The 26,528-nt window shown below is 45.0% G+C and overlaps 3 protein-coding genes across 3 annotated transcripts; 2 read left to right on the top strand and 1 right to left on the bottom strand.

Moving 5' to 3' along the window:
- The first annotated feature begins 4,978 nt into the window (after positions 1 to 4,978).
- LOC131269428 (thioredoxin domain-containing protein 5 homolog) lies at positions 4,979 to 7,042 on the top strand. Its single transcript, XM_058271782.1, has 2 exons — positions 4,979 to 5,346; positions 5,660 to 7,042. The coding sequence occupies exons 1-2, from the start codon at positions 5,189 to 5,191 to the stop codon at positions 6,744 to 6,746; spliced, it is 1,245 nt and encodes a 414-aa protein (XP_058127765.1). The 5' UTR covers positions 4,979 to 5,188; the 3' UTR covers positions 6,747 to 7,042.
- A 702-nt stretch (positions 7,043 to 7,744) lies between these two features.
- On the bottom strand, positions 7,745 to 9,409 carry LOC131269432 (uncharacterized). Its single transcript, XM_058271787.1, has 4 exons — positions 9,146 to 9,409; positions 8,720 to 9,059; positions 8,361 to 8,649; positions 7,745 to 8,298 (listed from the first exon to the last, which is right to left on the bottom strand). Exons 1-4 carry the CDS (start codon positions 9,296 to 9,298, stop codon positions 8,154 to 8,156), a joined length of 927 nt encoding a protein of 308 aa, XP_058127770.1. The 5' UTR covers positions 9,299 to 9,409; the 3' UTR covers positions 7,745 to 8,153.
- Positions 9,410 to 9,758: 349 nt separating this feature from the next.
- On the top strand, positions 9,759 to 13,782 carry LOC131269424 (BTB/POZ domain-containing protein 17). The gene is made up of 5 exons (XM_058271778.1): positions 9,759 to 10,081; positions 10,169 to 10,393; positions 10,732 to 11,740; positions 11,817 to 11,992; positions 12,057 to 13,782. The coding sequence occupies exons 2-5, from the start codon at positions 10,310 to 10,312 to the stop codon at positions 12,306 to 12,308; spliced, it is 1,521 nt and encodes a 506-aa protein (XP_058127761.1). The 5' UTR covers positions 9,759 to 10,081; positions 10,169 to 10,309; the 3' UTR covers positions 12,309 to 13,782.
- Positions 13,783 to 26,528: the final 12,746 nt, after the last annotated feature.

Here is a 26,528-nt window from a genome sequence, read left to right as displayed (position 1 = left end):
ACCACAAACGAGATCCATATACGTAAACCAAAACCACGAAAAAGCATCAGGCAAGGCTGCACCGATAGCAGAGTTGAATCAATAGTACACTAGCATGACCATCAGGGCACATTCCGAGCGACAGAAAGAAAGTAGGTTTCGGCTTTTCGGTCGAAAGCAGTGTTAACGACGGCGGCTTGCACGACGTAATTTGTATTCCCTTTTTTATAAGCGCGGATCTTCATGGACTACTATATTTTTTTTCTCTTTCTATGTTGGCGATTTTTTATTGTTTTATCCGTATTGACACATTTCATTTGTTGTGCGCAAGTTTGTATTTCATCTTTTTTTATTTTATAAATACATCGCACATTTGGAACTCTGGTTCTGGTTGGCAAGGAAGTGCGTTTCTATATGTAAGCAACGATCCTTCGCAGATTGTAAACAAAAAAAATAGGATAAAAGTGTGTTGCAACGCCTCGTCTCGCTATAAAATAAAAAAGCGGCCAAGACTAGTTTTGTAAAGCAGACTAGGAAAGCAAGAATTTGTAAATGTTTAGCCAACGATCATCATCGAAAATGTTATCATCATTCTTAGAAATGTTCCCACTTTTCTTTTTGTACCTTTTCTGACACAACAAATACACACATACACTATACTAGCACAGGATGTTGAAAAAATACTCCCCTACAAGCGCGTTTTGTTTGAGGTGTTGTAGAGAAAGCATTGTTTGAAACACGAAATTAAACACACTTTGACGAGGGCAGATCGAACGTCCGAGTAGTGAAAGACTAAGAACGCACCAGCAGAAGGGGAGGGGGTGGGCGGACTAAGGGTGACAGCAAGCAAGCGGGAACGGTTCGAATTAGCATCCTTTCCGTTTCGTTGATTGATTATTGATCGCGTATCGTTTTGAGATCGCTAGATTGTTTGACCGCCTTCCCTTTCGGCAAGGAGATAGAGGTAGAGCGCATAAGGTTTAAGTTTAGGATAAGTACCGCTTGGGCAGACCGCGGCTGCTGAGCGGAGAGAGCCGGGAATTCGTATTTGGTAGGTGTATTATTTGTAAATATAATTAAACACTTTTTTTCGTTCAGTAATTAACAAGAAGTAAGCGAACGTTCACCGGCCCCTTCGCAGCTTTAGGTGGCACTCCACTACTCCTTTTCGCGTAATCGTCCTACACCAACCCGAAGCAAAAGGGATCGCTCACACAGTTGATGGTAGATTTTCGTGCAGCGTTTAATCTCGCGCGAAGCAAAATAGTTCGTAAGTTCACGAGAGGGTTTTGCTTGTTCCAAAGGAGGAGCCCACACTGTAGTTTTGGGCCATACGCTTGCGGAAGCGTGCGTAACAGAACTCATTTCGCGAAGCAGGTTTGGCTGAAGACAGGGGTTTTGTAAGTGTTCGGTACGTCTGGCACACAATCGATAGGAATAAGACTTTGATTTCCCAATATCTACAGAAAAACAAAAACGATTCTGACAAAACAGGCTAGCTTTCCTCTATCCACCTTTCGCAGCACAATGATGCATAAAATGACTCTTTTCTTGCTCATAACTGGTGTGACTGGCGAGGATTGGTCCAATCTAACTTCCACACACAAACACACACACACCGCCGACAGTTATCGTCGCGATGCGTTTAGAACGAGGCGCATTCTACATTTTACATACATTTTTATGTGACATCCCATTCCTTCGCGTGAGTTTACTTTCACATTTCTTAACTTACGGTTTCTTTTTTGTATTTCCGTTTCGCGGCGATGACTGTCGCAATGGTAGATGTTCGACACACAGTAAAATAAGCTCTACAGACTTCTGCAAAGTATTTGCACGATTATAAATTGCGTCTGTGTGTATGTGTGTGTGCGTGTGTGTGTGTTTGTGTAAATGTGTGTAGCAAAAAATCATAGAAAACAGAAGGCAGGGACGGGGGGAAGCCCGGTGTCCTGTTTTCCCGAAGCATATGGGAACTTGTTATCGTACATATATATTAGGGTCAAAGAGAAGTTGAAGATAAAACTTCGCGTAGGAAGCTGCTTTAAGGCATAACCGACAGTCTTACACAGTCAGCAAAAGGAGGACCGGGTGCCGGAACGACGATTCCCGCAGGAGTAGGATATTATCTATTATCAATCGAACGAGCGTGTTGGATACGCCGTGGCATCGTCGTGAGCAACGTAGTATGATTTTCATACACGTTTATGTTTCTTCTCATGTTTGATCAGATAAGAAAGTAACTTACTTTACAGAACCGTTTGTTTGTTTATTCGATAAATTGCCAGGAAAGAGGATCTACAGTGATCTTACCCCTTCTGCTGAAGCCTCTCAATGCGGTGTGTGTTTGGGTGTGAGAAAAAGAGTGTTGCGAAACAAATTACCTTAGGAAATCTAAACGTGGCAGAGCTCTAGCAATGACTAATTCACTCAAAAACACACACTGCCACACACTCACACATACACATACACACATATTTGTACTACGACATTATGTATGGTAGTTTGAGATAGATTGCGGGAAAATACCAAATTTATCCAAATCCCTTGCGGTTTGCGTGTGTAGGATGTACTCTAGGGTCTTTCGCCTTATATAAGCCAAAAGCCCGTGCGATCTGTTACCGTTAGCTACCATCCTTAGACGGCACAGCGTAAAAAGAGTAAGAAGATTACCGGGAAGGAGGAGGAGGAGTGACGGAAATAGTGTAAGGAAGGGTAAAGTGTATCATAAAAAAGTATACATGAAGACGGACATATGCGACATGACAAACGGTGTAAGGAAACGTAAATCAACCCCTTTCCTTCTATTAAAACAGTATGTCATAAAAAGCTCGCACTCACCCCCGCAACCCCACCCTGCTTTCCTCGCCAAAGGCCCAACACGCTCATTTATCTAGTGAATAAAGTATCAAAATCTAGTGGTTATAAATAGTTGGAAAATACATAGCGACCCCGAGACAGGCGCGGACGAATTGGTGGAAAGTTGACGAAACAAACAAACAGAATTAAATAAACAAAACACCACAGTTTCTCGTGAGGCGGTGGAAAGTCGATCGCCAATCAAAGCATAGCGAAGAAGAAAAATGAAATACTGTACAGTCCACAGCCCTGCACAGCGATCCGATGGAAATAAGGAAATATAGAAAGAGGTCAAGAAAGAGAGAGAGAGAGAAAACGGAGAACCGGATCTAAAACGAGTTGGGACGAAATCGCAAACCGTAGGCACCGGAACGACAAACAGACATGGGCAAATCCGGAGGAGAAAACCCGGCAAATCAAAACCGCAGGCTGGAGTGGGTGAAGTAGTATATGTGAAAAGAAAAAATGATATGATAAGGATACCGGGCTGGGCAGGCTAATCCTGCCAAGACAAAAAGTGACTAGAACGGAGCGAAAAGGGCGTAAGTTTTGTTGAGTGTGTTTTGGGAGATGGACACTAGCATATGCTGTCGAACCTGGGGTTGGTGTTAAGCTGTCTGTAGCTGCGTGTTTTTTTGTTTGTTTTCTGGCGAGCATAACTACCAGATGTTTCGAAGGCATACACGTAGACGATTTAACACTGTTCAGAAAACGAATAAAAAGGCTAAACTATAATAATAATAATTATAACAAGAATAACTACGATAAATACAAAACAAAATTAGTGTAGCTCTATACTATATGCCCGCAGCCGCTATAGAAAGGGGTTATAAAAATGGGATGGGCACTCGGGGGTCGGTGATCCCCTCTCTTTCCCTAAATGGCGGCCCTCCTTGCACTAGAAAGTAAATGTTAAAAAAAGGTAATTACAACAAGTAAAAACCCACGTCAAACGCGCGAGCAAAACTTGCATCAAAGGCCCGTGTATGAATGATTACGAAAGCATTAGAAGGGGAGGGAAACACAACATGGAAATAAAAATAAATACATTTAATAAATTTGAAGTAATGAATATTAAAGAAGAATTATTCAATAATGAAAAGGAAAAAGAATGGAATGCCCAATACAGATAAATAATTATAATAAATTATTTAAGATATGAAAAATCTTCTATATGTAATAATTACTAAAAAATTGAAGTAAAAAAATAAATATTTCAAAAATAACTTGCAAACTGTGTCTCACAGTGCGAGTTGATAAATGTTTATGGAATAGCAATTTAACAAAACGGTAAGTAAGGGATAACTCAGATTATAAAGAAAAGACGCTGATAACTGTACAAAGAAGAGAAGGAAAAATGGGTCAAAAGAAACATTGCAACTCCTTCCTGCTCCTTGACTAAATCGATCCAAAATTTCGCTAATCTGCCAGGAGCGAAGGACCGATCAGGAGGTAACAAGATCGCATCTCGGGACCTTCGCCTTCTATTCATAAGAATTTGAAATTGTCTGCTCCAAACTCGATCCAAAATATCGCTAATCTACCAGGAGCGAAGGACCGATCAGGAGGTAACAAGAACGCATCTCGGGACCGTCATGAGAATTGAAATTTTCTGCTCCAAACGTCGTTTGAAACTCGATCGAAAGTTTCGCTAATCTACCAGGAGCGAAGAACCGATCAGGAGGTAACAGGATCGCGCTAGAGAACGTGGAACAAGATGCATCTAATCAGGGTAAGCGTTACTGACGGTACGGTAGCTTCTACATCTTGACCGTATATCGTAGAGGCTGGCAACCCGGTATCGGGAGAACCGTTATACGTTAACAACGTAGCACACTGACTTTGTGATTTGGTTTGCGTCCGTAGGACGAGTGATGGGGAAACAGGATCCATTCTGAGAACCGGTTCTTCGAATCCGAATCCCAATCCGTCATATCATGCGTTCTCATCTAGCTTGCCTATTTTTCATATCATTTGTCAAAGTAATAATTAGATAATCAATTGTTGAATTGATTCAGAGGCGATTTCAATGTCGCGTGTGGTCCTCAGGACCATCAGGAACGCTATCGCTATCCGCTCCTCCTCCGGAGCTGTTTCATTTCAATTCCCTCAGTTACCCTCCACTATGCTACACCACTGGTGGCGTTTTCATCCCACTGCCGGCTCTACAGAAATTCATTAGAGCTCTTGTGTGTCGATTTGTGCGTGACTAGTGCCATCCTCAAGTGGCCTTTTTATCTGGCTGACCGATAACCGGAAGAGCACACGAAAGGGCGTATAGTAGTCGCAAGGGTTTCATTCTTTCCATTTGTTATACGTGCAAAACCGGAACAACTAGGCACCGGACAAAATGTCCCCTAGCAAAGCAACGATGGTGACTCTGTCGCTGGCGCTTCTGGTCGCGCTAGCAAGCGGCCATTCCGACACTTCGAGCGTGCTCTTGAGGGAGGACAACTTCGAGTCGGCGTTGGCGGCGGACAACTTCTTTGTGATGTTCTACGCGCCCTGGTAAGCAGGGCGAGTTTCCCGGCGTTAATACTTCCTGTTGGTGGGGGCTCGATTGCTCGATTTTATTTTTAACCCTCCTGTCTTCATCGTTTTCTGTTCCTTCTTTTTTGTTGCCATTGGGCAGCCCAACTTGCTTCTTATCGCGACAATTGAGCGAACGTTTGTGCTTCTTTCGTTGAGGCTGGATTATGTACCTTCGCCGTGATTTGATTGTTCTGTCCTGCGAATGGCAATCTGAGATCCGTGTGTGTCACGCGGTGCTTCGAGATTTGTATTCTGACGCGTATTGACCTCTGTTTCGGCCACATTTCAGGTGTGATTACTGCAAGAAGCTTGCCCCGACCTGGGCTCAGCTGGCCGAGGGACGCAACAACGAGGCGACTGGCTTGGTGAAGGTTGGTCGCGTCGACTGCACCACCGATGGCGACCTATGCACGCAGCATGACGTGACCGGATATCCGACGCTGATGCTCTTCCGCAAGAGCGACACGAGGCAGGGCACGAAGTATCGCGGGGGCCGTAATCTGGAGCTGTTCAACGCGTTCCTCAACGAGCAGCTTGGAACCGCGTCCGGCTCTACCGGCGGCGACAGTGAGAAGGAGGAAGGTAGCGACGATGACGTACCGACACCACCGACGCCGCCCGCCTCCCCATTGCTCGAGCTGACTGAGGACACGTTCGCGAAGCACATCTCGAGTGGTAAGCACTTCGTCAAGTTCTACGCACCCTGGTGTGGCCACTGTACCAAGCTGGCACCGACGTGGGAGGAGCTGGCACGCAGCCTCGAGCACGAGCGCGACATCCAGGTGTCGAAGATCGACTGCACGCAGTACCGGCCAATCTGCACCGACTTCGAGGTGAAGGGCTACCCGACTCTGCTTTGGATCGAGGACGGCAAGAAGATCGAAAAGTACACCGGGCCGCGCTCGCACGACGACCTGAAGGCGTACGTCGCGAAGATGGCGGGTGGGCTGGCCAGTATGGCCGAGGGCGGCGAGGAAGGTGCGAAGCTCGAGGGCGCCGACAAGGAGGACAACAAGTCGGTAGTGGTGCAGCTGAGTGAGGGCGACTTCGCGCACGCGATCGCTAAGGGCGTGACAGTGGTGAAGTTCTACGCGCCCTGGTGTGGCCACTGCATGCGCCTCGCGCCTACCTGGGAGCAGCTTGCGGAGAAGATGGCGGCCCGCACCGACGTCACCATCGCCAAGGTGGACTGCACGGTCGACGGCAACAAGGAGTTGTGTGGCGACCAGGAGGTCAACGGGTACCCCACCGTCTTCCTCTACCGAGCCGGTGAAAAAGTGACCGAGTACTACGGGCCCCGCTCGCTCGACGATCTGCACGAGTTCGTTGTCCAGCATCTCGCGGCACAGGACGACGGACCGCACGACGAGCTGTAAAAGAATGGCCATCATGCGACTCGATTGCATTTAATCCTTTCCCCTCGTCCTGTTATTACTCCTCCGAGTGTCCGATACCAACGTCATAACCGGACGGGCAGCGTAGCGTAGCAGCAGCAGAAATAGCTGCAGCGGGCGCACACCGCTGCATACGTGCCGCGGGTTTTGTACTTTTCGTTTTCTATATTTGTTGTACAGGATGAATAAAATGAACAAAAGACCTTCTATTCTACTACGCGCTACGTGGCGGTGGTGCATTCTCAGACAAAAATAACAAAAGATGGTGTTTAATGTTTGTTTCCTAATGCTGAAACATCCCTGTGTAATCAGTGTTCAGGTGAGATATCGCGCCGTAATTGCTCGAGATAACAGATTGGAATATGGGAAGATATTGCGGCATCTGATTTTTACCCGATTTACCCGAGGGCTCGGTAGACTTTTCCCACAATATGAACAAATGAAATGTATGGTAGGGACCTCTCAACCTAATGTATGGGGGATGAAATCATGTAATATGATGTGTATGTTTTAACTTAGTGTGTAACTAAGTTTGACTTCATATTGATATTCAGAGCAAATGACTCGTTTTTATTAACTAGCTCAAGTTTCAACTAGCTTCGTAAAGTTAAATATTAATAGAAACTCTTTGAATTTCATACCTACTAAGAAATGCATTGCACACTGCAAAATACTTGATTTAGCTGGTCTCAATCCTTTATAGAAGCAATTTTTATAAAGCTATATTTACTTTCTAAAAGCTCCAAAAACCGTTGCGGCACTGTCTTTGGGCTATCACAAGAGTTTTATAGCTTTTAATAGTGCTAAAATAAATTTCAGTTATTATGGGGTTTATTATAAACGTTTTAACAAATTTCAAATGTTATTATGGGGTTTCGAACAGACATTCGAGTTTGCCTGCTTGTACTTACCGCTTATAGGACAAAACGTTATGCTAAATGTGATACCTCATTGGAAATAAAAGACATTAAACTTCGGGTTGATGTAATATTAGGTTTATACTAAATTTATTATACATAAATACAGGTTGTTCAAATATATACAAACACAAGATGCGTACATTAAACGCAAATTTAATAAATCTCAAAACCCGATCGTAACTGACTACACTATAGATGGGACATGTGCTTGAAATAATATAACTATTATACTGAAGAATATAACGATGTTGTGTGGTCACCATATCCCGTTGATTGAAAATAGAAACTCTGTGTATGCCAATAGTAGCCAAATTTTACGCATGATTAAACAATTTAACACTGACTATCGTTTTATAGACTTTGACCTACCGCTTTAGTTACCGCAAAAGGACTGGAAATGGTTGTAGAGTAAAATATTATGCTATACTTCGATACGTAGTGTCAACAATGGTATAGACCAAACCAGAACCTATTCATGAGTTTCTTTTGTAGTCACTTCATCATCGCTTGACATAGTTCGAATGTTCTTAGCTTCATCGTCACTTTCCTGCATTTTAAATCGTTTAGCCATCGCCATCGATTTGTTCAGCGGATTGTCCGGCAGATTGGGGAATCTAATAATATATATCAAATCAGTGAATATGTCGATGAAACTAGAAGAAGACATTGCATATACTTGATCTTGGTGCAAAGGATATCCACTCGTTGATGTTTCCATTTTTTGACCGGCCGTTTGGAGGTGGCCCACCTAGTGGATGGAGATCGTTTGATCCCTCTACCACTTGTGGAAGGGCTTTCCAGCTGCCCGGTTGACTCGACAACCAGTTGCACCGCGTTAATGAGTTTTTGTCGCTGCTCCCGTCCATCCAGAATGCGAGATATATTGAGCCCTTTTCCAGTAGGCGCACTGAGTGGAAACTTTTCATTAAATTGCTGCGCTTCGAACTTTGTTGTCTGAACGGTGGCTGCAAGAGTGCAAGTTAGAATCAATCCAACTTTGAGACGATACAGCAAAGATCGGATAATAACACTTACTCCGTTTCAATTCTGCTCCCTCGGCACGGTACTGCGCGATTTCAACATCTTTTTGAACCAACTGCTCGGTTAAGGATCGATTTTTCGCATCCAGCAGCAGGACCGCACGCCACAGGGGTAGAATAACGCACTCCGACATCTCATCGACGGATCCCGGTTTTAGCCTGAACTCCAATGTGACCGGCGTTTCGTAAACATAGTACTTGACGGCGAGAGTCCGATGATCTTCGCATGCATCTTCATCCCCAGTAGCGCTTGAATGCAACGTGTAGCTAGCTGGTTTTTTCGCCAGAAGGGTATCAATCAGGGCTTCGGTGTAGCAACAAACAGGGTCTCGCTTCTGTGGAATACAACAATGGGGAAAGGAGGTATTACAAGCGGTGACTTGCAAGCGACGGTACAACACTTCGATCGCAGGCATATTACATTTTCACGCGCTACCACCGCTTCGATGGACAGTTGTTCAATCCATAAGGATTTCATGTCGAACATGATGCACTTCAAATGAACCTGTTCACCGGGAACACGCACAATATCTACAAAATAGTGGCCGTCATCCAGTTGCACGTAATCGGCCATTTTCGCCACTGGTTCGCTAAGTACAGGCTAAAGGGCTGAAAATCCATATATAACAATGCACTGCCCGTTTGTTTAGCGAAAAAGATGATAAATTTACAAGTACTGCCTTCATTTTGTTTTGCTTGCGGTTTGACAGCTTCACGTCGAGATGAACGTTCCGTAGCAAGGTAGCTATTACAGTATATGATAACCTTGTCGTTGCAGGTGTTTATCTAGCTACACAGCAATGCATGCAGAGATTCTAACACTAAATCTAAGTAAATTTTATTTCAATTTATTTCTATTTCAAATATTGAAAGTAGAAAAGTTAAAGTAAAGGTTTGTGCTGTACCTCACACTGGTATAATGCTGTTCACACTGAGGAACTTACTCACCTTGGTTAGTTGTCAAAGTGCTTGTCAATGATAAGCAGTGTTGTAATTTTTCTGTGACGGGTTTTCGTTGTTTTTACGTGAAAGTAACATCTTTAATGGTCGACTGGCTATCATTTTCGCTATTTTAAGATAGCTCTTTTCTAAATAACTGCGTTTGTGCGAGTTCGGGATAGTAAACAAAGCTCAAAACCCATGATTGTCAAAAAGAATGTGCAACATGTCAGCCATACCTTCCGCTTACTCCTTGAGGTAAATCGCAGTGGTTTCTAAACATCCGTAAAGTAATCATAAGCAATAGACCGCGAGTGATAAATAGTTTCGCAAATTGCACGACGCAGCCTGCGTTTCGCAATACATTGCATCGACATTGAAAGGATCTAAGGAGCAAAACAACAAATCGTAAGCGATTGTAGGTTTCCTGGGGTGGTTGTTGCGATAGTACTGCTCAGTCTTCTAATAACACCCACAACGACGCAATCTCGACCTGTGTTTGCAGTACTTTGTCAACTGGACCCGATTCTGGAGCACGGATCCGGTGTAACTTTTGCGACGTCGTGTACGATCACAGCCATGGTTTACCTGGTGAAATCCATCTAAGTATCCGATCAATTCGTAGTCCAATCCGGATCACAACACCATGGACGCTGCGACGGAGGATAAGCAACAGCAGGACTGTGAAATGGTTGACGTTGAGGAAAGCAAAGATGTGGGCAGAAAAATGGTATGTACTACTGTTGTACTGTGTGTGAAATGCGGTCTAACCAGTCGCTTAAAAGAGGAGAGTAATATCCATGGAGAAATTAGGGCGTAAACTTCTGTTACGACACGGTGCCAAAAACAAAAACAAATGGATCATGGAACACTTGTTTGTACTGAGAACTGCGTCATTTGTGCTTTACTTACTAACATGTTAGCAAACACCATTGATTTTAATTATACCCTAATGAAACATGTGAAGCCTGAACTTTCAAGTACTTCGGAGTTGATAGAGAGGCTTACCCAGGACGCAGCAACCAAACAACCATAATATTGTGGACTTGAACACCGTTTTATTTGTAGGTTTATAATAAGGACAGTGTACTGCAGAAGATAGCGAACCTGTACGCGGAACGGTTGATGTCGGACGTGACACTGGTGGTCGGAAAAAATCGTTATCCGGCGCACAGGATCATCCTGTGCGCGAGCAGCGACGTCTTCCATGTGATGCTGATGAACGCTACGTGGCGCGAGTTTGGCGACGCGGTCGTGACGCTGCAGGAGGAGGAAAAGTGCCATGGTGTGTTCCCGCAGTTCCTTCGCTACATGTACGTTGGCCAGATGACGATCTCGGTCGACACAGTCGTGTACATCCTGAAGTTAGCGGACAAGTATAACATCCGCGACCTCGTACAGCTGTGCGTCGACTACATGAAGGAGCACCTGAACAAAGCGGCAGCCAACGGGTGCTTCGTCGAGTGGCTTGACCACTCGCTGCTGATCTGCCCGGAGCGAAGGGATCTGATTACGCTCCTGGAAAACTATCTCAAGTGGAACCTGGAGCTTGTCGTGGCGCATAACGGCTGGCTCGATCTGAGCCCGGGTATCATGCACTGGCTGTTGCAGCAGAACGATCTGGCAATCCGCAGCGAGTACCGGCTGTACGAGCTGGTCGAACGCTGGTTCTGGTACCAGAAGCGCAAGATCGAGAGCCGCACCGAAATGCGCGAGAGGGAGCGCGAGAACGCACTGAACAGCATCACCAGCAACGTGCTGGTGTACATCCGCTTTCCGATGATGCGGCTGATCGAGATGGCGAATGTGCTGGTCAGCCCGTCACTGCGCGAACTGAAGGAGTTCGTCGTGGCGCGCGTCGCCGACGGCATGAACTTCCACTCGGAGCGCACCGAGGTGATTGCGGCGGCCCGGCAAACCGAGTACGGCGAGCAGCAGTTCACGCCACGGCTGTACACGTGCGACCTGTGGAGCCTCGGCATTGCAGTCAACTTTTTCGACAACATGGAAAAGTACTCTAGCTTTCCATCGATGTTTTTCTCTCCAAGAAACTTCATCGACAGCGATTCGAAGGATGGTAATTCTTTTCAAAACGAGAACGAAAACGATTTATGGTTTATGTCAATCGTTTTGGGTTCCTTTTCTTCTTGCAGAGGAATGTGATGGATGGGATGTAGAGTTTTTCCCGCTCGGTGTACGCTACAAACCTGCGCAGCTGATTGGCGTCTATAGTGCCTCATCGAGCCGCGATATCCCGGAGAGTATTATCCGTACGGTCCGATTGCGAGTGACGTGCCAGGCATCGTTGATATGCGAGCGTCGATACATGGTAAAACTGGGCGGTAAGCATTTCTCCAACAACATGATGCTAATGTGTTCCTCTCGTCTTGTAGATTGGCGTTCTGATTGCCGGCATGATGAACGACCAGGAGTACGTGCACACGTGCCACGTCCGTATGGCGTACTTCTCCAACGATCAACGTGTAGTCAACATCGACAACCTGATCCCGTTCGAGGAGTTGCAGCAGGTGATGCACAGCCCGTCCCGGTACCTGGTCGGCGAGCGGCAGGACACGATCAAAATCCAGGTCGTCATCGTGCCGTTAAATCCGTTCTCAAACCTGTTCACTCCACAGCTGGAGTAGTCTAAGAATTCGAACCGGACGGGGCTTTCTCTAATGGCCATAGGCGACCGACGGCAATGTATTTACCCAACGCCAGGGTGGGACTTTGTTTTACTTCCCAAACATTGCCGTTAACACGTTAAGCGCTATGCCCAATTGCACTGCTAAGCCTACCTAACGGGCTCTGTCGGTCCGAGCAGACCGACGCCGGCTTACGGGGAAGAACACTGTCGGCCCCATGGGGCCGACGTAGCGCTTAACGTGTTAATAGACGGGCCGTAATGCGTGGGTAGGTCGTCGGCCTCGTTTAGTGAGTGGTTCTCTGTCCGCGGAGTAGGCTGTAGCTTTAGTGTAACTGTAAATACTATTGTCCCCCACTTGGCCGGTGGTGTAGGCGAGATTCCCGATTCGTTGTGCAAGAGAAGGCAGAGGGAAAACTAAAACCTAGTGAGCCTTTCAGACAGGCATGATACTGAACTTAAATATTAACCAGCTGTTGTCAGTGCGTTACAATCGGCAATGTTATGGATCTCGTCGGATCGAGAAAGAGTCGATCAGGCATTACTCAATGGCCAATCGAGACCGACCGAAGCGAGCGCATTATTTAGACACTGGAACCGATGAACTGATGCCAAAGTGATGGGACGGACAACGTACGTATTTAGGAACCTCCTGGCTGCTCGCTCTCGAAAAACATTCTTTCGAGCGACCATGGGATACAACTCCACGGTTGTTACCCTCCTCGGGGAATATCTGACGTTGGCAGTGTTCGAAATCGAGACTCATGCAAAGTGATGAGCTGCGTTCGATTATGAAGCTCACGAAATATAGAATAATATCTATACAATACAGGTCGTACATATAGCAAATCAATGGAGCTTTCAGAGTGCGAGATGAAGCTCCCGAAATTGAATTGTCCACCAGACGCGCGAAACAAACAACATTATCTATTTTTTATTATTATTATTATTTCCTTCCCACGCTGCCTTTGCGTCTGGAATCCACGAAAAGTACTTGGACGGCGTCCGCACATTCCTTTATCCCTCTACCGCGATCGGCAAAAAAAGGTACAGAATGATTTGGTATTTGGTAATGACTTGAAAAGGCTGCGTTTGATATGGATCAGTGTTATTTTTTCATTTCTATTTTTACGGTGCTGCCGTATTCTACGATGGATCCAGTGTTAGTTAGTCAGTTTTTTCCCAACTCCCGGTGTGCAATCGCAGTTCGATGCCTTTTGTTTCCGAATAAACAGAATGTTTTTTTCGCTGGTCCATGATATTAACGATGCGTGCGGTTGGTTATACTGTGAAGTCCTTGTACGAAAAGCTTACTGTATATCACATTTTGTTAGCAACACAAAAAAAAAATGATAAGTGAAATTAGCATATAAGTTAAGGCAATGCAAAACAAAAAAAACAAATAAGCAGTGTGAAAGCAATTAACTTATTCCCCGTGTCTACATTCTTGTATGAACTCTACACTTGGTGCTGAATTGCTGTGTTTAATTGATTTCTAATTGTTTTGTTCAAATAAAACATGTTGCATTAAAATAATTAATTTTATTTATGTTCCATCAAGCTTTAAATTTGATAACAATACGCTTCGTGTTGCGTTTGATATGTATAATTCATGTAAAAGAACAATTTCCAAACAACACGCATGATTTTCGCCAACGGTCAATTCAAATATGCTCGCTTAGCCAAGCTTTCGTTGTTCGAAAGTGTTTATTTTAAAATAACAGGTTCTCCCCGTAAAATAACCTTCTTTTTTTAATCTGTTCATATGGTATGTTATTAGCAATTTTACAATGCAAATAGTTAGTAGAGAAAATATTTTTTCTGATATCACTATTCTACGAAACAGAAAATTATTTAAATAGCTGTTCGAAACCGCATATAAACTAGAGTTGTGTAATTCCGATTCCGATTCATGAATCTGAATGATTCTTTGCATCGTTTTATAGATTTACGAAACTTAAAAAAAAAAATTGTGAATCCCATCAATGATTCATTAATGTTAAAAGAACACGAAAAGTAAAGACCAAAAATGGGTAGAGAGACCCCGCTCCCCTGCTTTTTTTAGTCGATTTTGAATCTACGCTACGCGAAAGAATCATCAAGATTCGTGAAAGATTCATGAAGATTTTGTAAGGTTTCGTAAGAATCAGCAACATGTGAAGATTCATGAATCCCAAAAGATTCATGAATCTTAGGTGAAAGATTCATATGAATGAATCTCGCCTAAAGATTCATAAGGCACAACACTAGTATAAGCCGTAAACATCAATTTTCGACATCATTTCAAACCGGTTGTCATTGACGGCCGGTTAGCTTGCGGTAAACAAAGAAAGCAGCACAGCACATCGGCAAAATACATTTATTCCTCGTGCAATTGAGTTGAAAATACGACGAAATTCAGTGTGTATGCTACAATAAATAGTATTTATTAGGCTACTGTGTTTGAGAGGTATGGAACACCAATGGTGGTTTCATAATTTGCACAATTGTCTGCGCTAAGCGGTTAACGCAACAAATATCAGTATGCGTCATCCTCGTGTTACGACAAGCGACAATTGGTAGGAGCTGAATTATTTGGCTCTGTTTGTTGGTTGTACAGTGTTATTAATAAGTCATACTATTTTTTAGAATTTAATATGAGGGTGGACAGTGAATAGTTTCGAAGGCCACTTCGCAAAAACAATCGTGATCCGCCAGAGTCCCCGTATCTCCCCGAGTAAAGCAGTCACCGCGCAGTATTTTCTTACCAGGTACGGGATTCAATCAATGTAGCTATAGTGTTACCAATGTTTATTATATTATGTTTAATGGCTCTGTTTTTACCTGCAGACGACCGACATCATGCAATACGCAAATGAAGACCCACGCTCGGACCGCCGCCGGGCAGTATATAAATATTTCAATAATTACGTAGTAAAGCATCCGGAAGTGATGTTAAAGTACATAGCGAACCGGACCAAATGGAATAAGCTGAACGTCATACAAATCCGCCAGCAGGTGAAGAAAGCGCTGGCTGAAGCGAAAGAAACTAATAATGCTGCCGATACCTCGACCCAGGGACAGAGTCGTGCAGCTAACATCCACACGCGGAAGGAGCAGATGTACCTCCGGTTGATCCGCACTGAAATGACACTCCTGTGGGAGGCAGATTACAACAATTGGAAGCTCAAACGAGACCTTGAGGCAAAAACTAGGCATTTGCGGGAGATGGCAGAGGCGCGAGCGATGGTCAAATTCAACGCCATGACCACTATAAGACGGCTACAAGCCGACGCAGAGTTCACTATGCTGCGGGTCAAACGAGACCTTGAGGAAAAAAATGAAGAGTTGCATGTGATGGCACGGGCGATGTTACGTGCCGCGAGGATTGTCCGACAGGTCAAACGAGACCTTGAGGCAAAAACTGGGGAGTTGCAGGCGATGGCACAGGCACGGGCGATGTTACAAGCCAACGCCGAAAGCACTATCCAACGGGTGCAAGAAGACTGTCGAAAAGCCTACTCAGAGAATCAAGAATTACGAGAAAATCTAGCTATGGCAAATGAGGAGCTGCAGATGTTGCGCATGCAAGTGAAGTGGAAAAATGATAGCACGCAGGCAAAGTAACATATCAGCAGAATATTTATCAAACGATAGTTTCTTCACGTGCCATTTTCGTACAAAGCAACTAGAGCTGCAGATGTTGCGCATGCAAGTGGAAAGATGATAGCATGCACGCAAAGTAAAACACCAGCAGAATATTTATCAAACGATAGTTTCTTCACGTGCCATTTTCGTACAAAGCAACTATAGCTGCAGATGTTGCGCATGCAAGTGGCGAAAAAGTGGAAAAATGTGAGCATGTACGCAAAGTAAAACATCAGCAGAATATTTGTCAATATTTATAAAACGATAAATTTAAGCAACTATAAGCTATAAAGTAACAACTAACCGTGTGTTAACATGAGACAATAAAACATTACTAACAACAACTGCCACGATTATTAATCGATTCTTTGTTTGTTAAACAATTCAAATATACAATAAGCGAACTACATCGGGTGTCGAACCAACGGTGTCCAAAGAGCGATACCAAGCTAAAAATAGCCTAAAATCAACGCTAGTTCAATGGCAGATAACATAGATTTTACAGAAATAAGTGTTCTTCCCGATGGAAGATCTTTCTCCCATCTCTTGATCCGATCTCCAGATGTTCGGTTCGTGCTATCAACGTACGTTGGATCGGGACGCGTGAATTTTAAGCTGCAGATGTTTTTGCGATGCAGCCTGAACTGAGCTGAGTTGGTGAAGATCATTTTCACAAAGGTTTTAAACAACAGTAGTTTCGTACAAACTGTCACCGTACATTTCTCTAACAATTCAACTAATCTTACAACATGTCAACATCACGCACTTACCAACTAGGCAGCTCGTGATATCGTCCCGTTATATTCTACTTTTTTGTCTAGGGGTGACACCAATTCTAGGACGTTTTCGAGCAGTCCTCCCTGCTTCGTCCCACCTCCCATACAAAACTGCTCGATGGTTATTTCACGTAGAACGTGTTTTGGAACGATTCGCTCGAAATCGAAGCTTGAAGTTAAGTTCCTCTATGATTGCGAGTGTCCTGGGAACGATTGAAACTTGTTTTCCGACAACCCTCTAGCGGAAAATTTTACGCCCGCGATTCCTTTTCCCTTCTCGCCGCGAGAGGACAAAAACATCGAAAAGGGAAATTCGTTCGGTTTCCGGTGGGCTTCGGGGCGCGTTTGGAATCTGTTCCGTTCGCTGCTAATCAAACGCCACCCGGCTGGCGGATGATGAATCGGCATTTTATAGCATTCGTATTTGTGGTGTGATATCGAAAAATTAACGCCATCGTGCTTATCTTTCGTGCTTGGGAAATTCGATTAGCGCTGGCTGATTTACGATCGGTCGAGATTAAACGCAAACCCATTATGGCACCGGCCAGCAGCTTCGCACACCGATACGGAAAACACACAGCACGCAACTGCCAGGCAACTGCATCCATCGCTCGCAGGACGTCGTCCTGGCGCCGCGTGCTGCTGTCAGTTGAGCCGTTGGAAAACCTACCGCTGTTTGGCGGGTGGAAATGCTCGGACCGAACGACGGCAGTCGGCTATTTTCGGCTTCCGATCCGTTCGGGTCTGCCAGCGGACGAAAGGAACCAACGCGTCGGTGGACTTTGGAAGCGTTCAGTTTTCCTGCATCTTCCAGCCTGTGTGGACGTGCTTTTCCGAGCGAAGCGAGCCAAACGCTCTCGATCTTTTGTCTCGAGTTCAAGCCCCAAAAGAGTTGTGTCGCGTGTACAAGATTCAAGAAACAGCAAACCGTGACAGAGTTAGCAAACTCGCAGTGGAAGTGGAAGCCCGCGGTGGTGATCGTCGTTCAGCTTTTCCCTTCTTAATGCTCAATCGGAAAATTGATCTGCCTTGATCGGTTTCGCAAAACAGCAAAGTGTCTTAATGCGTTCGAGTGTTTTGCTTGACAAAGAGAAGAAAACAAAACAAGTAAAATCAAAACCCGAGACGAACATTTGCTTCCCAAGGAACCGTTCCGTTCGCAGATGAAACCGTGATCAGTCCAGCGCCTTCCGCGACAGGGTATACAATTGTAATGATCTTTCAACCAGCCTCTAGGGAAGTGTTGCATCCTTTCGCTTCCCCACAGCCCCCCCCCCCCCCCCCTTTCTAGTTCTTCTACATTCAACTTGCAAACAAACGCAAAGAAAAACTCTCAACTAGTTGTCTGCTTTGATTGGAAGAAAGTAACGCAAAGGTAGTTTGAAGGAAAAAGTAAGCAAAAAAAAAACAACTCGGGGAAAAAACAGCAAGGATGTAGCACTGCGGAGGATGGAAAGGAAAAGGGAAACGGAATCTTTCCCTTTCCCTTTCTTCACCGATCATCGCCGGTTTTCCACGATCAATCACATCAAAGACCCCACGAACGTTCGCAAAACGGGATGGAGGCGCCTGGTCCTTTAAGGCCTGCGTGTATGAGTGTGTCGGTGTGTGCATGTTTGTGTGTATCGTATAAAATTTAAATACCTTTTCTTTCTATTGCTCTTGACAGTAAAAGCCACAAGAGGCGTGTCTCACTGTGAGAAAGGAAAATATCCGTAAAAGTTGAAAAATTAAAAAATTTAAAACGACTCTTTTGTGCCTGTGCGTCAGCGTTTCAGTGTGCGGGTGTAAGTGTTTAGTGGTGAATGGTGGGTAAGGTGGTTTCTTTGCAAGTTCCAGCCGAGTGTCACGTGTTTCAGCCCCGGTTTCCGTAAGCTCAACGTACCGGTTCCGACGGAGTATTTGCCACCTTCAATCAACCGTTACGCGCATCTTGCCCAGCGTTTCCGGAAGTTTTCAAGTTTCCGGAAAATTCACCCCCGCCGGTGACGGACGACCATCAGCCAAAGTCTACAATCAGGCAGTGTTCGCTTTGCCTCGGCTCGGGTGACACGTGATCGCCATCAAAGCGGTAAGTGTGGTGCCGGATCTCGATCCTCTTTAAACATCCGATCCTCCGGAACCGTACGCTTCCGCTTTCCCCGTTCACGTCAATGCAGCCCTCGTTGAATCTCCTTCCTCCCAAATCCAGCGCGATCACATCGACGGAAAATTAATTACAACCAGCGGTCTTATCTTGTACCAAAAAGCAAACCAAGGTAAATTGCTAACAAATATGGTTTGGTAACAACGTTTTCCACCAGTAGCGCTTCCTACCCTCATCCTTGGTAAACAGTTGAACCATCATCCAATTTTTCTGTGATTGTTTAGGTTTTTCGTACGGTAAAAAGCAAAGAAAGGGAGGTAGAAAAAGTGTTTCCTCGCACCATTGCGAACGCTTTGCGCTTCACAAGGCCTCATCGGAACATCTGCGATCGCGTGTTTGGGTGAGGAATTTTTGATTTCGAAAAGGGAAACTCCGAGACACAAAAAAAACCAACCTTAAAACCGGGTGTTCTTTCAAGTTAAAGGATGAAGCAAAACAAAACAAAAAGGAAACCAGATCAAAAAGTTTGTAATCCCGCCGCGTTTCTTGTTTTGCTTGGTTTTATTTTTTCGTTTTCCTATTTCGGCCCCAACGCGAAAGCGAAGGGATGAAAATTTAAACATTCCGTGCGGACAAACGTGTCCTCGCGGGCCGTTTGATGTTTGGACGGACTGGCCGTGCGCATCGGTTAGTGCAGCGAGGAAAACAACAAACCGAGCAACATCTTGAAATGAAATAAAGTAACATCAACTAAATGAAAATGGCGTCCCCGCCGTGCCGAAATTCTGGGCGCAAACGGATAACATTTGTAACAATTTCTCTCCTTCTCCTAGTCCGGACATCTGCCAGCTGTATGTCGCGTTTAGGTCTTCCGATTTGGTGCAGAGATTGCCAACCTTTTTATATTAGTTGCACTGTAAAATCGGGAAATTAATATAAAACAAGTTAAATTTTACACTGTCGACACTGACGTTGACCCTTGCCAACCTATCGCCATTTGATAGAATCATTATTAGTTTATTCATTATAAGTTTATTTGATAGATTCATTTTTAAGATTCATGATTAGTTTATTATTAGATTAGAACGTAAAATCCCAACTAAAACCTATCAGACTAGTAATTGTTTTAAGGTTATCTAACGAGTTCATTGCGATTTTCTATCCCGAGAAAATCGCTACACAGTTTATCGCACTTTCCTTTTTGTTTATTACCGAGCCAAATATGTTTAAATATGTATTTCCTGCCTTCGTGTAAATCGTGAATTAGACGTTATGAAGATTAACAAACATGAAGCTGGATAACCAAATTGGCAACCATATCTCGTGATTGAGAGCATCTGCTTACAAAATGGAAATGAAGTGAAAAGAAAAAAATAGATCGGTGTAACTGATGGGCGCTAGTTTGAGGGAAGTTAATTTTTCTTCCAAGCGAAGTGGGGCATCATGCCCCATTTTTAAGCTGTCGGAAAGGGATGGCTTGGGGTTCGTTTCTCATATTTCCGCGAGTGCAATATTGGTTTTCCTTTCGTGGATGCCCTAGGTCGGCGCGTTGCGTTATCTTGGTGCGTGAATCGTCGCCAAAGGTTCTTGCCCCGGTTCCGCCATGAGTTGCCCGGCGGTGCGAGATTCTTTCTTCACCTCGCCTCGAAAGCGAAGGGCTAGTCTCGCGTGACGCAGCCCGAAAAAGCCGGTGCGAACGAAGTATGCGCCATTTATCATCTCGTACACACGCACGGGGGAAAGGCTTACTTTTCATGCTTTTCCCACTCGGCATACATGAACGAGCAATAATTCCCCCGGTGTTTGTGGAAGGGTGGAGGTAAACTTCGAAAACTATACACTAATGCTAAGACCGAACGAAGTAACGTATGCATAAAGCAGTGCGGGCTCATAATGCGAAATTTTCCTACGTACCAGTTGGTATTGGCGAACGGTGTGTGTGGGAGGGTGGAAATCGTTTCCGAATACGGGTGGCGACGGAAAGGGAACGGCGGAAAGTTTGCGAAATGAAAAGTAGAAACGCAAAAGAAAGCGTAAGCACAAATAAACAACATGCTCGAAGGACTAAGCTCACTAATCTTTTCGCCAAAAACCCGCTTCGGTTGCCCAATTTCCGCTGAAGCCTGTGCGTATTGCGGGCTGTGTTTGGCGCCTCCTTGGGGGCCCTTTTGGAGCACCGGTCCACCCGGGCGGTAACCGGGGTCTTGAAGTCGTTGATTACAATTTAGTGAAAACCGTATGCGCGCTATTTATGAGTTCCGGACGTTCCGCACCGGCTTTCTCACCGGCGGTTGTTGGTGGACGGGGGGTCGGGATCGAAGGCGCACAGATGGGTCCTCTCTCCGCGACCTTCCAGGAACGTCGGGCCTAAGCCGAGGCCGAACCGATCCTTCCTTTCGCACGTTTCGCCGAAATCTATTCTTGAGTTCGAAAGGAAAGCTAAAAAGGAAAACGTAAGCCATTAGAAAGTGTGTCTAAACTTCCTACCCTTTCAGTGACTTTTGCCTTCCAGAGGTCTACTTGAGTACCGGGAAAGATCCGACGAATGTGAAATCGGCTTTCCAATCATTGCCGCACGATTGGCTCCGCAAGGTGGCGATTTGCGCTCCCTCGAATCTCTGGAGGCTTTGAGACGCTGGAGCGAGGCTGGTTGGTTGACTTTTGGGACGATATTTATGGAGGAATACGGTATCCCTTGTTTTATAGAAATATAACTAGAAGATGTTAGATTGTTTGGTTACCGTAATATCTACCGTAAGAAGACTATTCAATGTCTAACCCTATTCGAATAGCTAAATATTCTATAGCCAGGTCGACTCCAAGACCAATATTACAAGAGGAGGGAGCATCTCCACATAGGTTCAATTGAGATTGACATCATCAGATCTTCATATATTTAATAGTTAGATTTTTTGTTGCAGAGCACATTCCAAATTACTCTGAGGGACGATGTTTATATGATTTAAATTACTCAAATGTTCAAGTGAGAGCAAAAACATTCTAACTTGCATTTAGAGTTAATCAATCATTCAAGCAAAAATGTTGTTGTGGATTCAATACTCAAACAACACAAAAAGTATGATCCAATAAGGCAACGGAAGCTTGACGATTCGAACTTCGGGCACGGAATGAACACTTCCAAAAGATGTTGAGTTGTTTTGCATGCTCAGACACAACGTACACAAACTCAAACAGACAACTGGAAACGATTTCAACCCTGAGCACAATGGCAACTCGCGGGAGAATTTTTTGGAATTTTTCTTTCCCGAAGAAGCGGAAGCAGATAAACAAATAAATTGACGTGTATACATGTATAAATATCTATGTTGGTGGTTTTGAAGGGTACCCCCTAATGAAACGTTACAATGCATGCTCCCCACCCAACTTCCTAGAGCTTCCGCCGCAACAATTTCGTTCTCCCTGCGTCAAGATAAACCGCTCGAGAGCGCAAAAAAGTAAAACGGTACGCAAACAACAACATTCCCGCAGACCGTTGGTCAAATCGGTAGGGTGGGTGTAGGCGGTCGTGGAGGGGAAGAAAGTAGCAACACACTGGTAGACGCGCCGCCAGCCAGCGTCATAAAGCATCGTTCGAGCAGGCGAAGATTTGCGCGCCGATTTTGCGGCCCGGAACCGATACCGATGTTTATTGCACCGTCGAATGGGACGTTAATGTCCTGGAGAAGGAAAGTTTTGAGTGATAAAAACACACACACGTACACGGCATACGCATACGCATAGGCAGATAAGACCCATCCACCCCTCGGATAAGGCAAGCGTAGGCAGATCGGGATCGGGAAAATAAATTATTCTTGTGTTTGTTGTGTTTTTTTTTATCTCCTCTATTCTGCCTTCTCATACACACTTCGCTCACCGCATCCTCGGCTCCCCGATGGAGCTGTTGCGGAATTTATATTAAGGTTTATTTTTCAACACAGCCGACAGCCGAAAATAGCTTTCACTTTCGTTTAGTTAAGGCCCCGGGGAAAGCTGGGCGAAAACAGGTCAGCGATTTTAATTAAAAAACTATCCAACTCCACACGTCGCCGAGGAAAGGATTGATTCTAGGAGTGGGTTTGATCTATCCTCACACACAACACACACGCACGCACGCATATGTGGCACGTCGGCTGGCGATGGAACCGATTTGTTTATGGCAGCCCGTGGGCTGCTTTTCTGCCAGGCTGGAACGCCCGGCCAGATGACAAATTGATGATGGCTGACGGTTGACGGCTTTGTTTATTGCTTCATTTCCTGCCAAAGCCGGTGGCTCCGTCTGCATAGGGACCGCAGCGAACCCTTCGTCATACACAACGAAACCCAGTAGAAACAAAAACGCAAACGTGCGCCATGGCGACGCAAACGATTAACGAAATTTTGACCGACGGTTCGCACTTTTACTGCCCGTCAAGGAGCAGGAAGATGCAGGGGGTAGGTAGCCCCGGCGGCCGGCAGTTAATTGTGCCGCCTTCGCACGCGATCTCGGAATGATACTCCCAGGGCGTATATTTGATTGGGATGCGCCAAGGGCACCAAATGTCACCCGAAAACCAGGGGAACCTCTGTTGGAGCGTACTGGATCATTACTTCTTGCCGGTAAAATTAGGTTTCCTTTGTTTTTGCACCGTAAGTGCCGATAAGTCATCACCATCCAACCATCATGTGGTCCACCCAGGCCATCAGTTGTTAAAGTTGTTTGCGACATTCGCACCGTACAAAACGATTCAACGTACAGAAGGGTGGTCAAAATACGTTGTGTAGTTGTTTTTTTTTATCGTAGCGATACATAAATCTTTCGTGAAATATCGGTGGGTTTAGGCTCCGGTACTTCTGTAGTTTAAACATTACCTAAAACATAATGAAAACTATTAATACAAAACATAAGCAGAACGGTTATGGTGCTAAACCATTTATCCATCCAGGTATTTGCTTCCATACAACTCCTTGGCCCATCAAGCTTTGTTTCGATTCGTTTAGATATTATTATTATCAGCGTTGGGTTCGTGGTTCCGGATTACTTTACTATCTATTTAATAATTGTTTTTAACAAAGCGTCCATCAACATTTGTCTTAAAGTTCAATTCCGTTAGCAAAGAGGCATCCAGGAGTACGTTAAGGCCAACAGATCGGAGTGAAGAGACTGTGCAGGGAAAACAGAAACTCGACGGGAAAAGTGATTAGATTAAAATAGGTACCATCCATAGTTGTGGTGAAGGTGTTCGGGCAGCCGGTGCAAGGCAAGGTGGAAGATTTATGAAACGCGCTCGTCCAACAATTTCCTCACCCAATACCCATTATGGTTCCGCTCACAAAGGATAATTTTCTTACTTGCCATTGCCAAGTGGCAGTCCCCCGTCGTTTAGTGGCGGTGTGCAAGGGTGAGGGAGAGGGGAGGGGAGATGGGAGTTATTTTCCTTGGCTATGCCAAAGTCTCTCGCCGTTTCGCAAACTCCCAGAAACGGGAGGGTATGTTCGGGAAATTCGGGGGTTTCGCCGTCAAAACCGTGGTGTGCGTCCGGGAACCGGCGAGACCAGATGGCCGTTTCCAGCGCCTCGAAACGATGCCCCAGCATGCTCCGCCATCCCCCCCCCCCCCCCCACTTCCGCCCTTCCCCCTGTGCCACTCGATCGGTGTTCCAAGTTGAAAGGAAGCTGTATTTCAATTTGATATGTTATGCTACACGCCATAACGCACCCGCTTGATCCTTGCCCAAGTGAACTGATCGTACTCCGTGTACTCAACTCCCCCTTCCTCTACTCCTTGTGTTATTGCATACGTTTTCCCAATCCAACCACCGGCTATCGTCCCCGGAGGGCGGGAACGAGCATACTGCTTATTTGTCTAAGAAAACATCCAGAGCGCTCTTCGTGAAAAATACAAAAAAAAAAGGTATACACACACACACACACCGGTTGGCTGAAGAAAATGAAAGTGACGGAAGACCACAACACCGGCAGGAAAAATGCGAAGAAGAAAAAAAACATTCCGACAGCAGCGGAAAAACTTACCAAAGGTAAACAACGCCGCATTTTCACAAAACTTTTCGATGTGTTTTTGCTTTTGCTTTTATGGCCCGTTTCGGTATTCCGATTTCGGTTCCTAGTGGGTTTCACACGCCCCTCCTTCCGGCCACGACCATCCGGGGCCGCTGGTAATTTAGTCGTTTCCACAATCGGCTCGCCGATAAACAAATGCTCGCTTCTGGAACGCTTACACGACCGAATAGGCCAAGATGACCTTTGGAGCACCAAGAATTAGTGGGGAAACAGATCACGACACAAGCATCTCTGTTGCACTATTTAACATCTAATTACCAGAGATTTTCTAATTATACATTTTGATTCCTTTGTTTACCGATTCATCGATGACATAAGAGGTTTTACGTTCAACTCGCAAGTATAAACGATTTGATTGGTGACGTATATCCGGTGGTGAGTTAATCACGAATAATTCGTTTCAGTTGGATAGCAAGAAAAATGATTTGTTATAATCTCCATGAAATATCACCAATGTAGGTATAATGTTGTTTTAAATAGGTATAATGTTCTAAGCTACCACCAATAATGTAAGGTAAAAAGCTAAAGTTTACCGGGCCAGCTAGTCACTTCAATCATTTTAACCTCTGTATAATTTTCATCCATTTCTCACTAACAACCGGATAGGTATATTATTAGCCGTTAGTTCAGTGCTAGATACAATTTTTATTTTATGTAGAATGTACTGACTATCCTCCAAAAAGTTTAGGTAAAATGTTTCCGTAATATTTTGAAGGTAGTTTAACAGTGTACGTCCGCATGAATAAGCTAAAAAATGAGTTGCAACACTAGATTGAAAGATGATTGCCGTTTTCGATCGTAGCAACGCATGATTTTCGTTGCTTAGCAACGCTGCAACTAGATGAGGAGAGATTTATAAGCGTCAATCAAAGTAACACTAGGCTTCGCAAAAGCATTGTAACGAAACAGTTCGTCGTGTTAGCAGCGTAGGGTGGTACGTATATTCGTGTAATAAAACTGAACTGATAACTTAGCCGATTCGATACAGTTCTTCAGGAAAGGATAAAGATGAATTTTATCTACAATAAGTTCGGAGTTTTGGTCGGTACCCGCGGGGATACGGATCTGGCCTGGATTGTGGGTGGCAGAAATGGTATGGTCCAGCTGCAAAACCTGGACGATAACCTCATCTGGCGGCCCGTACACTCGCTCCTCCCTGTGTACGGAAAGTCCAGTGACCTGGATCCCCCGACGTGGCAGAAGTCGTTCCGTCGCCAGGACGTCGTAATTTACCGCTACGAGCGAGTATCTGTGTGGCGCGGCCAATATCGCGGCGCCGAAGGTGTAGTGATCGCCATATCAATACGCGATGTCTACATCAAGTTGGATTACGCATCCGACTATGCGATTATCTGTACACCGCAGCACACTATCGGTCTCCCTCCTTTTGGGCCGGAAGGAGGACGCGTCGGACGTCGTCGTGAGCGGTTCATTTCGGCGGTCGCTTTGACGACCCATTACGAAGAGGACGACGAAGACGAGTAGCAACTGAAATATAGCTGAACGTTGCAGTGTAGTCAACCAATATATAGAATATAGTTAAACGGGACTGGCAAGTCCGTGGATATAAATGGCTTTTTCTTCTACGCGGAAAGTGACAATCAATCGGTTAGCGGAATATTGGGTAAGCACATTTGAGGACGAAGATTATCTATCCTTTACGGATTTTATCCAT

The sequence above is a fragment of the Anopheles coustani genome, chromosome X (genome assembly GCF_943734705.1).
Source record: "Anopheles coustani chromosome X, idAnoCousDA_361_x.2, whole genome shotgun sequence".
NCBI lineage: Eukaryota > Metazoa > Arthropoda > Insecta > Diptera > Culicidae > Anopheles > Anopheles coustani.
Note: the sequence above shows the minus strand (reverse complement) of the source record. Positions and strands in the feature narration are given on the sequence as shown.